At 40.8% G+C, this 19142-nt stretch overlaps 1 protein-coding gene across 2 annotated transcripts in view; it reads left to right on the top strand.

The window, feature by feature from the left end:
* LOC126480786 (alpha-1,3-mannosyl-glycoprotein 4-beta-N-acetylglucosaminyltransferase A) overlaps positions 1-19142 on the top strand; it is an 802672-nt gene that overhangs the window by 715901 nt on the left and 67629 nt on the right. For both annotated transcript variants that reach the window (XM_050104097.1, XM_050104098.1), the window contains 3 exons: positions 4831-5202; positions 9084-9217; positions 15412-15458. In XM_050104097.1, coding sequence (XP_049960054.1) covers positions 4831-5202; positions 9084-9217; positions 15412-15458 — 553 coding nt within the window. The remainder of the gene's footprint in view (positions 1-4830; positions 5203-9083; positions 9218-15411; positions 15459-19142) is intronic.

Here is a 19142-nt window from a genome sequence, read left to right as displayed (position 1 = left end):
CGCGGACCAACGGCCTTGCCGCAGTGGTAACACCGATTCCCATCAGATCATCGAAGTTAAGCGCTGTCGTGCTGGGCTAGCACTGTTGGCAAGTGGGCTGCACTCAGCCCTTGTGAGGCAAACTGACAAGCTACTTGATTGAGAAGCAGCGCCTCCGGTCTCGTAAACTGACATACGGCTGGGAGAGCAGTGTGCTGACCACATGCCCTTCCGTATCCGCATCCAGTGACACCTGTGGGCTGAGGATGACACGGCGGCCTTCATGGCCCGTTTGAGTGGAGTTCAGTTTTACGTTCTATAGCACTTTAATATTCGTCCCTACTTCCCGGACACCCTGTACTTGTGAACACGTGTGCTCGCTCTCCTTTTTATGCTGGTATACCGTACCCAAAGAGACTCAAGCGATGAGTTTGTAGTTTCAACTGAGCAGTGGTGGAGACTCGGGATTCGAGTCTCTGATCGTACAGAGACAGAGTTCTGAGATGGTGTCGTAGAGCCTGCTGGTGAATTTAAAGTTAGTCGATTAGTGCTGCTGGTTTAAAGCAAGTATCCAGAGCTTATTTCTGAGCTGTAGTACTCACCACCATCACCTCTGGTTAGCAGTGCTGGTAATTCGGATAGCATTAACTTTATAACATAAAGGCTGGTGGTTGACTGCCTGGATAGCTGAGTGCATTAAAGCACTAGCTTCAAAGACACGTGGAGTTGCGCTGGCTCTGAATAGATTCACCCCCCCCCCCCCCCTTCCCATTCCGTGTATTAAAGTCAAGGGCTCATTTGCCGGCTAACCAGGACATGGTTCTTGGACAGGTTCCCACATAAAAGTAGGTGAATGCTGATCTGGTACCCACATGTTATCTCGGACGATCTGCAAACATTTAGAAAGCGTTCTCACAATCGCACACATAAGGTAATACAAGAATGCAGACAGATGGGGTACACAAATCTCATCGTGGAGGGAAGTGAAAGCGACAGGTAGCGCGTTTGGCAATATGTTACCACTAACAATGCCTGATCCGAAATAACATGCCGATCCCGTAGAAGAAACAGGATTAGGCCGGGAAGGAGCAGGCTGCTGGTGGCTGTGTCATATCTTAAAGGTCACCATCTTTCAAGAAAGAAATTCAAGACAGCGTGTAGTCTGTGCTGTCCTGATTTAACAGAAAACTTATTATATTGTTGCATTGGGCAGCACATTCTCCATGTCTATATCCCACTGAAAACATGGGGTCGTGGGTTGCTGGGAGACTGGCAAGCCACCAATCGCCAGCCAGTACAGTCGGCAAACTCTGGCATAAAGTTAAAGCAGCATGGAACGACAGACCAATATGTTACCTAACCCATGTTCGATTTGATGCCCAGGTGAGATGGAGCCATTGTCATTGCTACAAGTGGCAGGTGTGTGTGTGTGTGTGTGTGTGTGTGTGTGTGTGTGTGTGTGTGTGTGTGTGTGTGTGTGTGTGTGTGTGTCGCGCCCGCACACACACACACACACACACACACACACACACACACAAAATCAAATCGAACATAGGTTGGGTAACATATTGGTCTGTCGTTCCATGCGCGCGCGCGCTATTAGGTCACTGCCTAAGTTTGTAGAGTTTTCGCAGAAGTTTAATAAACACAACAGATACACATATGAGACTATAGTCACCAATAAAATATTTCCCTTCAGTATTTAAAACAGTCTGCCAAGCTGGGGCAACTTCTCTGATTCCGCGACTGTGGAAATGACGTGGTTTTGAGGCGAAGAACTCGTCTAGCCATATTCAGAGCGCATTTTTATCCGGAAAGGAAGTGCGTTAGACCGCCGAAAACGTGAAAATCTTGCAAGATCAGGTGAATGAGGGTGTGGAATGACTTCCCGACTGAACATTGTTTTTTTGTCAGTCTAGCAGAATGCGGGCGGGCATTATCGTGGAGTAGCATCACTTCACGCAGTCTTCCTAGTCGTTGTTTTTGGACTACGTCTACAAAATGTCTCAGTTGTTGACAAGAAATGTCCGCAGTGACGGTTACACCAAGGGGAAGCAATTCGTAGCACACCACACCGTCGCTGATCCACCAGATGCATAATGTTATCTTTCGTCGATGCGCACAGATCTTTGTGCAGGGAGTTGCTTGCTTTGTTTTGGCTTAACCATTCCTTTCTTTTCCTTATGTTCGCATGGCGACAGCATTTTCGTCATCGGTATCGATACAGGATAGGAATGGTCGACGTTGTTCGTGTGCCAATTGTTGACGAACAAGCAGAGATGCACGTATGGCTACCAGCTGATTTTTGAGATTTTGGCTTAGAGCACGCAGTATACATGCACCCGATTTTTGAACCTTCCCGATTGCATGCAAACGTCACACGATAGTGGAATGATCACAGTTCATCACTTCTGCCAGTTCTCTAGTACATTGACGTGGATCATTGGGGACTCATGCGTTTAAGCGATCATCAAAACCCGACCGGGCTCTATTCCCGGCCGGGTTGTGGATTTTCTCTGCCCGGGGACAGGGTTTTCGTGTTGTCCTTACCATTCCGTCCTCATTCGTGAAAGTGACTAGATTGGACTGTGTCAGGATTGGGACTTTATATGGGCGCTGATGTCCGCGCAGTTGAGCGCCCCCACAAACCTCATCATCATCCTCATCATCAGCCCCGAAAGTCTTCTTGAACGTGGAGAGTCTCTAATGTGGAAACTATCCTCATCAAAAAGAGAAAACCAGTTTGTTGCCAGCTCTGTCCAATGGCATTATCCCCATACGTAGTGTTAATGTTTCTGGCTGCCTCCACTTCTGTCACATTTCTATTGAGGTCAAACAGAAGAGTCTGTCACAAATGTTCAGATTTCTCCACTTGTCATTCCATTTTCTGGCGTCCGCAGCTCCACTCACTATCTTCAGATGACAATGTCTAAACTGAAATGCCACAAAAAGGCAAACGATAGATAGACCCATAGCAACCAGGATACCAATATGCAAACAAAAATGCTACAAACGTATGCACCAATCTGATACATTCCACATACTGAAACTTCCTGGCAGATTAAAACGGCGTGCCGGACCGAGACTCTAACTCGGGACCTTTGCCTTCCGCGGGCAAGTGCTCTACCAACTGAGCTACCCAAGTACGACTCACGCCTCGTCCTCACAGCTTTACTTCCGTCAGTACCTTGTGTCCTACCTTTCATACTGTGTTCTCCTCAAATCACATACAACTGCAATTCTACTTTCTTCGTGCTGTATTGTAAAAGCAGTCACCAAAATTTCGTTATATGCTGTCCATCATAGTGGTCAGATTTCAATGACCAGTAGTGTACACTGTACAGAGAGACACACAGGGCTAAATACTCGCACCAGAGGTTCAGTGCGCAGATGCTCGTGGTGTTAACGGTGAGGAAATCGATTTTTGTTACTCCTCTTATACACTTTTGTGATAATTACATTCTAACAATACACCAGTGTGCGATTTGCAGGGGGGGATGGGGGGATTCCCCCCCCTCTGCATCAGACCATCCCCTCCTCTGGTTTTAGTTTATGCATCCCAACCTGGGATGTTTATTTCCCACGCATTGGAGTAAAACTTTACATATAATTTAAATTTGTGGAGCCGAACACTGAAAATTTTTAGTAAGTCTTACTATTAATATGTTTCAGTTTTCTATCATCAGAATAAGTACAACTTTTCACAAATGTGCCTCTACTTTTTGAATTCCCCTCGTATATCTGTACCCGTATGTAGATGATTTTGTAAATAAGCTTTACCTATAATGCACTTTTAGAGATATAACAAGGGGTGGCTTTTCTGATAGTACATATGCGTCAATAGTGAGTTTCGCCATTAACATCTATTTATAAATAGCTGTTTAACCATGCGTAACGTCATGGTCCAAGCTAGTAACATATATAATTCTACTAACCCCCTAAGACATCCCCCCCACTGGTAAAAGCACAAACCGCACCCTACACCCTTTTACGTTGTGGCGTTAGATGCCAACAGGACTTTGTAATCTTACCCATCACAATTAATATCACATTCCTTGCACAAATCTTGGAAACTTCGAGAGGAGTAAGACTAAAAAAGAAATTTTCACTTACCTTGATCATCTTGCTGTTGTAGATGGCTCAGTCTTACCTGGGAGTATTTTCTTGAGCTCAAAAAGTAGATTTCTTAGGTTCGTGTTGACAAAATAAGTGTTGAAAAGTTGCCTGTTGCTATGAATGTCTTTTATTTTGTCCCATTCTTCTAAATCACACTGACTACAATTTCCACATTCAAAAAACGAATAATTACATTGTCAACAAGTTCAGCAAAATATGTGCTTTTGCGTCAGAGGTATGTCCACACTCCTTACATTCTGCGATACTCGAAAATTTCCAGAGAGTTACAAAGTGAAAGAGTTTACAAAACAAAAGATGAATCATCGCTAAAATATCATTATATCATAAATTAATCCAGACATGAATTTAATTATTAGCATTAGACTGTGCAATTAATAATGTGAATTTTAAATACGCCACAAATTGTGTAATTCCAAATAATTTTAAAAGAAAAGTAATTTTAACTGTTAGTAAACATAGATTTATCTCATTAATTTCTTTTTTGTACATTTTAGCCTGAAATATAATACATAGTATACAAAATTGTATGAAGTCTTTTAGTGAAACAGCTGAGATAGTTTTAACCTCTGCGAGATTCGATATTACACATGGTATCGGTTCCCTAAAAAAAAAGTAATGTTTGAGGATGATGATTCATGACATTGGCTAACCCGCTGTTATCCAGAATCAGGGTAACTAATAAATTTTACAGCAGATGCTACTCCGCTGTTGCAGACGTGAGCGCCGAGCAGGCGCTGGTGTCGCGGCTGGCGGAGCTGCAGGCGCGGCTGCAGCACCTGGAGTCGCAGCACCGGGCGCGCCAGGAGGAGGTGCGCGCGCTGGCGCAGCCGCTGGCGGCGCTGCTGGACGCTGGCGCCAGCGCGAACGCCAGCGGCGGCGGCTCGGGCCAGGGGCAGGGGTTGGGCGCGCTGGCGGCGCCGGAGCTGCGCGCGCTGCTGTCGGGCGCGGGCAACGCCAGCTCCGCGGCCGGCCAGGGCGCCGGGCCGCCGCTGCGCCTGCCCTCCGCCTTCCACTTCCTGCCGCACCTGCTGGACGCCGCCGGCTCTCTACGGCCCGCCTACTGCCTCTCGAAGGGCCGCGTCGGCGGTGAGTCCACTCTCCCGTCTATCTACTTCCACGGGGTGTATCCTAAGTCATGGAGTAAATGCATACAGTACACATTATCGGAAGCAGAAAAAGGTCTCGGATAAATGTAAATCCTCTAACGAACCATTTGGGAGACAATTGCAACTTTATGGGTAACAACAGGGCAGGCTTAAGGCACGTGCGGCCGCACGGGGTGGTACTTTCCAAGAGGCGGCAAATCTGCCGTCCACCCCTCCCTTTTTAAGGACAAACTCAACATTCATGGCCAAGAGGGGATTCGAAACCAAACCTCGGAGGGAGTGGCTTCGGGAACCGTGGCATGGTTTCTCGACTACCTGCCGGCCACCCCTGTTGAACAAGTGGAGGGAGGCGGCCTAATTTCTTCCTCGCCACTGTGGCAGCACCGTCGTGTTTACGCCGGAGGAACAGAGATGGGAAGCAGTCTGGTGCACATGCCAGTATTCTTATGAGTGGAGCGGTGTCAGCCTGTTACGCGCCGTGCGTTTACTCACAACTAATTTTGCAGAAGACGAAACCTTCATGACAGTTCAGATGTAAGCACATATTAAAAGCTTTGAGACTGGCCACTCAGTGGCCGAAACCTAGGTAGATCTGAAAAGTAAAAACAAAAATTGTGATTGGTTGCTGACGTTTCCTACAGATTTGTTTAAATAAAATTCCACAAACGTTTTGTACAAAAAAAGAGGGGGCAGCAATTTAGCAGCTCGCATGGGGCAGCACTTTGGCTTGCGCCGGCCCTGGGTAACAAGTACCACCGATTGAATTCTGTGTAAACGTCATCCCAGTTAGGAAAATGACCACCACCACTGTACGACATTAAGAAAAGATATTACTACACGTGCAAACTAAGTTGACACTCGACGAGGTTGCCGATGGGAGGGACTGTAGATGAGAAATGCTTTTAATGTCGCTTCTATCAGCCATCGCAGCGAATGTCAACTTAGTTTCCACGTATAGAAGAGATACGTTGGTAGATGTACTGATTTTCTGAATAAACGCAACAGATACATGAAATACTCGTAGTTAAAGGTGGTGGTCAAAGTGTTTTCGTCGTCTCCAGATACCGGCCTGTAACCCTGTAATGAGTTTCGAATTGTTTCAAACCTGTGTGGATCATTTCAAAATATTTAACAAACACTGACAGGTCTCCACTCCAATCTTTCAACTGCATTAATCAGAGTGGCACGCCTCTAAGGCCGCCTCAAACAAACAAATCCATGAGGTACAGGTCCTCTTTACCCAATCCATGTTTGGCCCTATGAGTGCGTTGCATTTCATCCCTCCATAGCATCAAAATGTGTTGCTGCTCCATCACCAGCAATCATCTAGCAATTTTGCAAGACAATGTCCCAGACCGAAGGCATTTCATTCGTTGAGTTTGGTAACTTCTACAGCCCACTAAGATGATCACCTAGTACCCCGCAACCACACATTCATTGAGAAATTTTGCTGGTGTGAAGACACGTGTAAAGCCACGTGTAAAGCCACGTGTAAAGCATGTGGGTTGAAGGCTAGATGACTCAAAATATGAGAATTGTGTTAATTAACCATGCCATCACAAGTGAACCCTACTTCATCTGTAAATAAAACATTGTCAAATGCAGGGTTATCCACAGCTTGTTATTGCATCCACTGACAGGATGGAAATTGCGTAGTCTGTGATAAGACATGTGGTGCCGCATACCTCCAGAAGCTTAACAAGGACTTGTCGAATCCACGCCACAGCAGAATGGCTGCTGTATTGGGTTCCACGAGGGGACTGACACTGTGTTTAGCAGGTGATAAAATGTTCTGGTTCACTGTAAATTGCCGTGGCAAGAGGATCGACGCAGGAAACAAGCCATAACTCCCCCTCACAAGCTTGGCAACCTACACCCGAGATTTATGCTCTTGCAACAGCAGAACTCACATGGTGACAGTGACTGGTGTTACATTTTCCAGTGATAAGTCATTTCTAGACCTAGATATCATTTTCAGTAAAGGGAACAGTGAGCCACACACAACAAAAAGCAAACAAAAATACACAAAGCATTGAGTAATGGCTACCTCAATTGCTTGCTGTGTGGTGACAGTGCCCTAAACAAGGTAATATAGGCCTGAATTGTACTGGCATCTTACACAAGCCCTCTCCAAAACACTCCCACCTAAAACTGCCACATTAAAGTATCTGCACAACAGCAGCAACCACATTAGCAGATTAAATTATAATTAAAGTCATCATATTACGCGAACAACTATCCTTTTTAATATACAGACAAATCGCCACAGGTTGTTTAAAGTTTGCTTTATGTGATTAGTTTGTCAACCAATAGCATCCTCGTATATTCATTCCTCTGGTGGGAAACTCTTAGAGGTTTAAAGCACTGCTTGCCACCATCAACACCACAGTTATATTATCATCAATAATATTGCTCTTTTTCTTTTTCAAGCAACATTATTGTTCCCTTCAAAGTACGTAGTTTCCTTCGGCAGGTATACACCAGTGGTGACATTCTGTTTTGGTGGCAGCACTGACAGGCTTCAACTAGTGGGCCCTGTAAAAAGTTGGCCACTTTCTTTGGAATGTTCTCTAGAGTCCCAGAATGACATCCTTTTGAGACATTTTTCAATTTCAGGAAAAGAAAAAGGTCACGGGGACACTCCAAGCAGGTGAATACACGGGAGGATGTGGAAAGAAGGGAATGCCTTTTCAGACCAAAAATTCAGTGATGGAAGTGTGCGTCTGGCATGGGATGTTGTCGTGATGCAGCATCCACTTGTCTTAAATTTACTGTGTCACTTGAGTCACTTTTTTTTTTTTTTTTTTTTTTTTTTTTTAACTTTTCAAGGGCATCTTTGTAAAACATTTGGTTGACAGTTTGTCCTGGGGGAACAAATTCCTTATGCTTGATACATTGACTGTCAAAAAAAGCAAATCAGCATTGAAACTTCCTGGCAGATTAAAACTGTGTGCCGGACCGAGACTTTAGCTCGGGACCTTTGCATTTCGCGGGCAAGTGCTCTACAATTTGAGCTACCCAAGCACGACTCGTGCCACGTCCTCACAGCTTTACTTCTGCCAGTACCTCATCTCCTAGCTTCCAAACTTTACAGAAGCTCTCCTGCGAACCTTGCAGAACTAGCACTCCTGAAAGAGATGATATTGCGGAGACATGGCTTAGCCAGAGCCTAAGGGATGTTTCCAGAATGAGATTTTCACTCTGCAGTGAAGTGTGCACTGCAGATGGTAGAGCACTTGCCTGCGAAAGGCAAAGGTCCTGAGTTAGAGTCTCGGTCCGGCACACAGTTTTAATCTGCCAGGAAGTTTCATATCAGCGCACACTCCGCTGCAGAGTGAAAATCTGATTCTGGCAGATCAGCATTGTTTGGATCTTTTGATTTCCTCTTTCAAGCTTTTTCAGGCAAGAAGAGTTCTTGGAGTGCCACTCTACACTTTGCTTCTTTCTCAGGATTGTACACAGAAAGCTAGGGTTCATCGCCTGTGATCACACGATTGGATTTCCTTCTCAGACAGAACTGTCCTCAAAAGGAAGCTTCAATGATGAATGCTCAGTGTAGGGAAGTACATGTCCTACCAACACCATCTTGAACACTGAGACTTTATTAAAATTTTGACTCTGCCCAGGACTGAGGGATTTGCATAACAATTCTGATCTGTGATGCAGCTTACACATCCATCCTAACATCCTCTGGTTGACTTCAGAGGTTGCATGTCCATGGTGGAATGAAAAGGATTGCTTGGGAACTGAGAGCAGGCAGTTAATATTTATTGCATTAGTCAGTATATTAAGTGTGTGTGGACTTTATTTAATTTTAAATTGGCAGCTAAATGTGCTTCAGTTCTGCATCTGTATTTGCAGTGTCAATGGTTATGGGAGTTCCGACTGTGCGGCGTCAGGTGCAGAGCTACCTGCTGGCCACGCTGAAGAACCTGGTGGACAGCATGAGCCCACAGGAGGCCAACGATAGTCTCATCATTGTCTTTGTTGCTGAGGTATGATATGTGCCAATAATTTGGCAATTAAAATAATTGAGATATTGGCCTTTATCAATTATGAGAAAGCAGACCACCTTGGAAAATTTCACTGATGATACATCTTGTTTTAAGCTCAGTAGAAAGTTGACAAGTTTCCCATTCCTTGAAATGCCAGCATGCTCTTCTTGTGCACCAGAATTCCAGAACAAAACAGACCAATAACATTCTGATCTGTCATGTAAGATGGCCATCAGAGTATGCTATCTGATCAAAAGAATTCAGATCCCCATTAGTACTACCCTTTTATTTTATTTTGTAAATTGTGATCATATCCTTACACATTCAGGGTTTTCTTAACCCTCCATCAGGTGCACTGCAAAGAGGGGCAAGGTTAGGTGCATGGACTATAGTTGTAGTGATTTTATTTTCAAATGTCTCAAGTGAGCTCACTGAAGATCAGACCTACACTGGCTTAACCTCCCCCCCCCCCCTCTCTCTCCCCATCCCACCTCTCCCTCTGCTCCCACTACCACTCACCCACAGAAAGCTACTAGGTCAGAGACAGACATATATCTGTGCCTGTCAAGAGCAGGAAAGCAGTCAGTAATGTTTGCATGAGCTATGCATGTATTCTGCACAACTAATATGAGGGTTAAATGCTGTGAGACCACTATACTCTTATCATGGAAACACCCTCATGCCGTGACACCAACTCCTACAGACTTTATTGTTGGCAACACACTTGATGCCAGGTAATGTTCTCCAGACATATGCCAAACCCAAACTCTTCCATTACATCTGGATCTATGTACATACTCCACAAGCCACTGAATCATGCACGGCAGAGGATACCTTGTACATCTACTACTCATTTCTTTTTCTGTTTCATCTGCAGATAGACCTAAGGAGAAATGATATGCAGCCATACGGGCTCTAACTTCCCTTATCTAACCATCATCGTTCTTAATCAAAATGCACGCTGGTGGCAGTATAAATTTTTAGTAGTGTTTTGCAAAAAGAATGTTGTCTTCCCTCCAGGTATCACCATTTGAGTTCATGAAGCGTCTCCGTAATACTTGCATTTTCATAAAACCTACAAATTAACCAGCCTGTGTCAAATTGCTTCGATGTCGCCCTTTAATCTGACCTTGCAAGGATATCAAACACATGAGCAGTACTCAAGAATGGGTCACACTAATGTTGGAAATTAGATTGCCACAGAGAATAGCATGATATGCCACCCCAAATCACTCACTCCCAATCATCTGCTGTCCAGTGGCATCACTCTTTACATCACTTCCAGCACTGCTTAACATTGATTATTAAATGTGTGGCTTATGAGTAGCTGCTTGAACATTTTTATCTCATTATTTTTACCTCCATTTGCACAGTCATGCTAGGTGGACTGTTGGTAGCACTTTGGAACTCGTGAGTGATTCCTTCTGCTGATTTCACAAGATGTTTTATGATAATCCTCTGCAACACTCAGTGGTCCCTGTCTTTCAATACATGAAGTTTGTCAGGTCTTGGTTATGCTGCAGTTGTTCCTTCATGTTTTCACTTCAGAACACTTCAGAATTATATCATGGACAGTCAACTTGGGACAGCTATAGAAGGGTTGAAATGTGTGTGGTGGGTTTGTCATTCAGATGATACCCAATGACTAGACTACGTTCAAAGTCACTAAGCTCTCGTGACGAATTCTGCTGTTACTGCTTCTGCACTACACAATACTTTCCACCTCCTTTTGTACTGGCAGGTCGACTTCTCGGGACATCTAGTAGTAAATTCCAAATTTACAAACGGTCTCGATACTTCTGATCAGATAGTGTACATCCGAATTTTTATGATTGCTGTCTATTATTTTCACTTTTTGTCAATATGGTACATGTTTCTGTCTTCCTTTCTACAAGCCATTTTCTTTGGCTCACCCCAAGATCATTGCTAGAATCTTCTTTTATTTGACTTCTTGTTGATCTGTCTAACCTCCATTCCTTGATGAATTCTGCAATGTATAGAATTTTGGTCAAACTGTTGTGCATTGTTTGACCTTGTCATTGATGGACAGTCTTTGCTATTATTTGCTATTTGCATCTTATTGATCCATTATTAAATGGCCTCTTCATCTGTGCTAAGAAAACCAAGAATTGTAATCACAGATATGGAAAGTGCAAACATTACAATTGTATAAACCAGTGACTAAATGTATGCTGAAAGCTGATGCTATATGCATAACAAGAGAGAGAATGTGATATATTTAATGTGGACAATAAACTTGGAGAAAACTGTGTGCAATGAGGGTGCTAATCTTGCTTCAAAAAAGTAACAAATAGTACAAAATTTGTTTGGACCAAATGGATGTAGAAACAGTTGAGAATAAGCCTGGATAGCAAAAGAAAGTTAAAAAAAACTTTCTTTTAGAATAAGCCTCTTCCCATCTGCGCACAAAGACCCTTGGGCAAGGGAGTAACTGAGAGAGTGAAGTAAAAATAGTGAAAACATTCAACCTGTTCACTAGATTTGTCATCCTCAGACTTAAGGTTTTTGGTACTGGAAAAAAAAGTCTGGAGAATGTTTTGGACCCAATGGAAGTTATAGCAACCAAGGGAAGTTTTCCTGTGAAAAATCACACTTCACAGATGGAATACATAAAAAGTAAACATTTTCAACTTGAAGTTTCACTCTGTCTTTGAATGATGTGCCACAACAGTGGCTCTAAAAACACACAAATTAGTAATGTTGGGAGTGCACAGGCAACAAGAACAAAATTATGAATACTTTGCTTTTCTGAGTGTTGGTACTGATCAGTGACCCAGAGTTGTTGATGTCCCTCTCTTAAATATTTCTCACAATAAAATTTCCAATGAGAGTTTTAATTCATAGAGCAGTGGTCACTGATTTCTCTTTCTTAGAACAAAATAAGTGTAATGATTTAGATTTAAATTAAATAGTTCATCTCCCTGTAGTTGTCAAATGTTGACAAAGATGCCAAACAGTTAGATATAGATTATCAGAACAAATATTAGCAACATAACACATTTCCTGGTGTTTAGATGTACTTTGAGGAAAGATCACTGGAAAGAGATGTGTGAAGCAGCATTGATAGAAAAATTTGCTTGTCCTTAAAAATATTCTGCAGAACTCAGTCCTGTTTTAATCAGGAACAGAGGAGGACAAAATTTAATGAAAGCTGGGACAAGAAATGGATAATTCTCGTGCTGGAAAGTGAGACCTGGAACTAACTCAGAAGACAAACTGTAATCAGTGCCACAAGTATTGGTTAATCATTCTGCATGTTATAAAACCAAAGCTCTCAAAGAATAATGTTAATTGGAAACATTAATTTACGAACAGTTTTGCATTGAGATACTCGGTAATAGCTATAGCAGAAAGAATGATAGCATGGAAACTGTTGGCTACCAAATTCGACATGTGCTCCTGACAGTGGCAACAGACTTCGCACATACTAATAAATAACCAACACTGTTAAAAACACAATTCATAAGGTGAACAGAAGTCATATGTTGTTAAAAAAAATGTTAATGCTTCTGGTAATATTTCAGATAATGACTCCAGTAGAATATTTAAAAAAAATTGTGGCATAAATTTTCGATTATACCTTTCAATTTGGTTCTTGTAATGGATCCTCTTCTGATAGCCTTACCACAGTTGAAAGTGTTTGTGTAGCTCAAGAACAAAAGAAATTGTAGATATTTTGTGAGGTAGCAAAGCCTTCGATTGGGTAGACAACATAATTATATTTTAGAACCAAAAATGTTAGTGTATCAATGGTATTTCTGTGGCATGATGAAATAATACGTTCCTAACAGAAAGCAGAAAATCACTCTGGTAAACCAATTAAACTAAATTATAATAATTAGAAAGAAATTGCTTGTTTGCATGTACATCAAGCAACAGGTGTTGTCTTATTATTTACTACACTTTGTATAGAGCTGTTGTGGAAAACAGCCACCAGAAGAATCTTGTTTATCAAACTAAGTTCAACAGTAAATAAAAATAAAATAATTGTTGACAGCCATAAGTATAAACGACCATGTTAATTAGAAAGGTCTCTTTTCACTGACGAGATTATTTCGAATGCTTAAAATCTCTTAGAGAACTATTATCTTGGGCAGTACAGCTGAAGTAAAGAAAGATAAATCTGTTGTTAAAATTCTGTTGTTAAAATTCTGTAGTTAAAATTCTGTAGTTAAAATTCTGTAGTTAAAATTCTGTAGTTAAAATTCTGTAGTTAAAATTCTGTAGTTAAAATTCTGTAGTTAAAATTCTGTAGTTAAAATTCTGTAGTTAAAATTCTGTAGTTAAAATTCTGTAGTTAAAATTCTGTAGTTAAAATTCTGTAGTTAAAATTCTGTAGTTAAAATTCTGTAGTTAAAATTCTGTAGTTAAAATTCTGTAGTTAAAATTCTGTTGTTAAAATTCTGTGTTGAGTGGATAACTACAGTTGTACTCCCTTTCCAGTATGTTCATTCCTCAATGGTGTCATGTCAAATCACACTACAAGCATCCAGTCAGCTACTCTCCAGTTTGTGTTATTTGGCCCATCAGATGCATGGCATTTTCTGCTGCTGTAAGCAGTGGGCTTTTCAGATGTACTGGGTTCACTGTCCATTGTGCACAGTTTCCCTCAGAATGTTCATAAACTGGTAGAGTTGGATGTCTATTCCCTGATGTCAGCAATTTCTATTAGGCTTGAAACTGATGATCATAGACAAGATGTAGCTCTGGCTGCTGTTGGTCAGAATATTTTTAAAAATACTGTTGTTAAACTGTGTTACATTGCTGAAAGTGGTACAGGATTCCTTATATTCAAGTTAGACAGCCTGTTCTGATACAACAATAAATTTGGCAATGTCAGTTACTGGACTGGTCCTCCCATTCCCTTTGTTTAAATTACAACACTAGTTGATATTTGGTACAAGTTAAGAGTTCAGCAACAACACAGACTATGAGCTGGCTGAAGTTATGCGAAGAATGAACCCAGTGAAATGCTGCAAGTCTGTGAATAAAAGTCCATCATACTGCTATGAGAAATCCAGCTGGAGTAAAACACCAAACATAATCCAAGCTCACAGAGTATGTTGCAAGTGTGTAGACAGCACACAATACTCACTTGTTGTTGCTGTGCAGGCAGTTTTATTCTGCTCCAGATACATTCGGATCATGCCACATAATGTGACTTCACTGGTTACATCCTGCAGTGTGCACATGTGGCACTACTGATCATGGGACTGAATAAATAGTCTTGCTAATTGAGTTGCTGACTGCAGCAGGTATGGTCATGAGCATGTCCAAACTTGATAGCTCCTATCTATCATTGTGTCATGTTTCCAGGTTGACCCAGCTTACTGTGCCGAGTAATGAGCGACTGACACTTCCACACCACTTCATTGCCATAACATAAATAAGTGTGGGGTCACACGATTTTCTTCTAACAATTCTGTACCACCTATACTGGTCCAAAGTAACCAGAGCATTCTTTTAAGGTGTAACTAACAATTTGTCTGTTGAGCTTACTTTCCTTTCTTCTGAATCACAGGCAGTTCTCTGGGTGTCCATTTGATGTTCATTAGGAACAATGTTCCACTAAATGAGATCTGAAAGCCCACATTTGCTGCTTCTACATGAAGTTGGTTGATCTGTTGTGTAGCAGTCATTCTTTCGTCAAATGTAGTTTCATGGTAATCTGAGTACAAAGATTTTGTTTGATGGCTTTGCAGAAATTCTGGTCGTTATTGTTTCTGAAATATTGCTTGATTTGTACCAACTGATTTTGGTTAAATGAATTCTTACCTAAAGAATCTGATTTTGACTCCATGGTTTTTTTTTTTTTTGTTTTTATTTTTTTATTTTTTTTTTTTTTATGCCCAGGAAGACCCTCCCATTTGAATGATTCTTTTTCTTGTTTTAGCTCCACCAGTATTTTCTTCTTTTTTTGGTCACATCCTTGAATTTTTTGATCTAGCCAAGTTATTTTCTAGGCTTTAATTATGAGATGATTTCCTTAATCATTTAAGCTGTGGTTTCTTTTTTTACTGCAAGTTTTTTAAACTAAAAATGACTGTTGCTTTCTTGGCATCATATGTTGTGAGATACACATGTTCTCATGAAATTTTAATGTTGCTATAAAAACTAAGTTTTTTCATCTCAATATCTGTTAATGTTGAACTGTTACTTTTGTTTGTCCACAGACAGATCAAGATTACGTCTTGCAGGTTGTTAGACAACTTGAATCGCAGTAAGTGTATTATGTGATTTATACTTTTCAACCTACCTGATAAAAGCGGAATATTGACATAAGTAAAGGGAAGATATTTTAATCTCCTGTGTGATTACTTTATTGAACTCGAAACAACTTTTTTATAGAAATCCTTTTAGTAATTGTAAGATATGAACATGTAATGTTGACATTCACTAAGTCATTTATGAAGGGAGGGCTGTAGATGTCAGTGCCTGGGTACCGGAAAGTGATTAGAATGCGCATTACCAGCAGATATCCACCAGTGAGGAGACAAGAAGTGATAGTGATACCTCGAGGAAATGTGATACTATTTACAATGTATGTTAGTAACTTAATATTATTAAGAAAAACAGTGTGGTACCAGTTATAGTGAAAACTGTAAAATCTCTACATATAGCATGTTCCTATTCAAAGCAATGGGTATTGTTACTTCCACGTAATAGTATGGAAAAAGTAGAACGGTCTGACATTCAAATCATTAAATTTATTGGTGGCAACAATTTCTACAACACTATGAAAAAATCAGGAGATAATAAATCTATGAAAGTGTCATGGCCTCTTTTTAAACCAATTTGGTTTCAAGGTTACAAACGGTATACAACTGGACAAAATGGAATACTACAGTAAAATAATTTTGAAAGTCGTGGTCTTTGTGGCTAAAAGTTTATTTTATGAGACTTCGATTCACATACATTACTGTGTGTTTACACTGCTGGCAAAGCATCAATGTGAAAGGAGTATTGTTTAAAATATTCTTATTCTTTGTGAGTGCTGCCCAAGAGCTTCTACTAATTTTGGTGGATAATAGATAATATCAACAGCATTCTGAGAATGTTCGCAAATGACAGTTACTTGCAGAAAAGCGTTACTGACTGGTATTTTTTAAAATGCAGAATGTAATAGTTAAGATCAGGGCACTGAACATACAAATTTTTTTCTGAAACAATGCTTTCAACTTGCTCTTAAAGAGATTTCCAGGGAGTCGATTTACGTTACTTGGTTGTGTTATGGAACTGCCTTCAGCTTCAGCTGGACTGTAATCTGTAGCTCTTTTGTCACTCAGTGACTACCATAATCACATCTAATTTGTGTATTGTAATTAAGAATGTTTTTATTCATTTGGCTTATTTATTTATTCTCTTCCATAAATATAATTGTCTTAAGGACACACAGTGAGTACACAGTCAGTAAATTATACTTAATACAGCAGTCCCTGCAGGACTGGGGTCTGCTTATACATATTACCAATTATTGAAACTGCTACCTCCTAAAGCTTGGATATACTGTCCATGTAGACTGTGGGTGCCCCACCCCCAATTTCTCTTATATTGTAAACATCAGTGGATTAATCCATAGTGTATTTAAGGATGGGAGGAGTTGTTATATTTGTGAGACTCATTAGTAAGTAAATGTTGGAACTAATCTTTTTACAAATGTAGCTGATACGCTCTTTCCATGCAAAGTGTTAATCACATTGCCTAAAAATTTATTCTTAGTGGACACATTACCTGTAGGTGGTGATTCTGTATTACTGAGATCATTTATAATCACCACAGCAGTTTTGGCCTAATTTGGTGTAAGTTTATTTATAATTAGATGTACTGTCATCAGATGAAAGTTCTTTTTATTGTTTCGTAATGCTAGTTGTTCACTACTGCGCTACTATACACAGTGCCATTTGATTTCCAGTATTGTCACAGAACAGACACAGGACGTTAATGGCAAGGGCCTCTGCCATCTTTTATTAAGAACTAATGATTCTAGAACTAAAAGGTTTGCAAATAGTACAAATCATGGAATGATCAGAGCAGTAAAATAGAAAAATTGGGAATCGCACATATTAGAACTGGCAGTCATCCCTTATGGGCATAGTACTGAATAAATTGGCTATATGAATGAGTGTTGTAATTCTTCGTACTCTTCATACTAATCCATATAGTGATTTTCAGAATATAAATATAATCTTAGTATGCACACTGCTAAGTTTTTGAAGCAGCTGCTATCATATTAGAAGTATCTCAGAGCTGTTGGGGCTGGTATAGTTCTCCTTTATTATTTCCAGACTATGTTATAGAGCATCATACAAACATTGCTACATATTGAACAGTAGTATAATTTTGACAGTAATGCAAGAATCGTTAATGACTGGTCGTCTTAAAGATAAGGTCCTCACAAATTTTCATTGAGTAATTGAGACAAACTACAAATACACGCATAGATGGGACTAATTTGCAACCTCTCCTCATTTATATTCCAAAATATCCTAATCCATTGATACACACCACACCAGTCATACTCTTGTGGAAGACCCAGGTTAAATACCTGTCAGTTATACCAAACGAGTACAGCCTATTCGCCCTGTAACAGGCTTACCTTACCCTATCCTGTCAGAGGCAGGGCTGTCTGTGAAAGCAGTCATGTCATGTACCACCTTTGCTCAATTTCTCCACAACACTTTATTTGGATATGACCACCAACCAGCTGTCCACCCAAAAGAATGGCCACTGCTAAACTGTGGACCATCTGGATCCTTTAACACCAGTTTCTCAGAATTATATATATGGAAGTTACCCTTGCAACACACCCTTCAATCCTGTAACTCTCCTAGCCTCAATTTCCTATAGTGTCTGCCACAACCTCATCTCCATCTCTGCTCCATAACCTAATATCAGTCAGCCTGCACATATCCACACCCTCTTACCCTCAGTCTCTTTCTCCCTCTGTGTTCTATCTCCCCTTCGCCATCCACTGCTCCAATTGTGCACTGTGCACAACTCTCTCTCTGGATGAGGTCTGCATGATGATGCCTCTCTCCCAGCTGTCAGCCACCCTTCCCCAACCCCCCCCCCCCCTCCCCCTCTCCCACTGTTCTTCACTAATCACTTCCTTTCTCTGTTCGCTCACTCCATTCAACCTCACCATCACCCCAGTACAGCTACAGTACCGTTAAAATATAGTCTGATTATTGAATTTGGTAAACAGTTGTTAAATAGCATACATGACACTCCAGAATTAATATTTTTATGATTATGGAAACAACTGAGCAGAGAAAATCTCCGACACAGCTGGGAATCAAACCTGGGGCCCTTAGCATGGCATTCCATTGTGCTAACCACTCAGCTAGTGAGGTGGACAATATTTTGATCTCCACGTATTTATTGACACAAAGTTCCATTTTGAAGATCAGCTTTGTAAAATGCAGGAACCTCAAGATCTGGATGCTGATCAGTAATCTACAAAAATTTCAGAAAATTTACTTGTGGCAAAAACCAACATATGTTACTTTAGAATATGTTGTCTGGCATAGTAACTGTGCCGACTGAATAGCAACTGTAGACTACCTAAAACTAAAAGTGTGACTCCTATTCATAGGTGTGCATCATGGAAACTGCAGATTGGAAAAATATGGGATTATTACATTCTAGTTTTTAACGTAAGACAGTGAAACTAAAACAAATAGAAACAAATTAGGCACTGAAGTTACCATGATTAATAAAAGGATGCATAACTAGAAAATAGTAAAATAGTAGGTGCTACTCTCAGATAGAAGTTTTAACGTGCATGGGGATACCCCTAAATTTGCCAAGAGTTTTCCAGTTAGTAAAGTTTTCTAATTTGAATTGATATTTTAGTGAAAGTACACACTTTCATAAACAATCAGAGCTACTTAACTGTATAACT

The sequence above is a fragment of the Schistocerca serialis genome, chromosome 5, assembly GCF_023864345.2.
Source record: "Schistocerca serialis cubense isolate TAMUIC-IGC-003099 chromosome 5, iqSchSeri2.2, whole genome shotgun sequence".
In the NCBI taxonomy this organism is placed as follows: domain Eukaryota; kingdom Metazoa; phylum Arthropoda; class Insecta; order Orthoptera; family Acrididae; genus Schistocerca; species Schistocerca serialis.
This window is presented reverse-complemented; position numbering and strand designations above follow the sequence as displayed.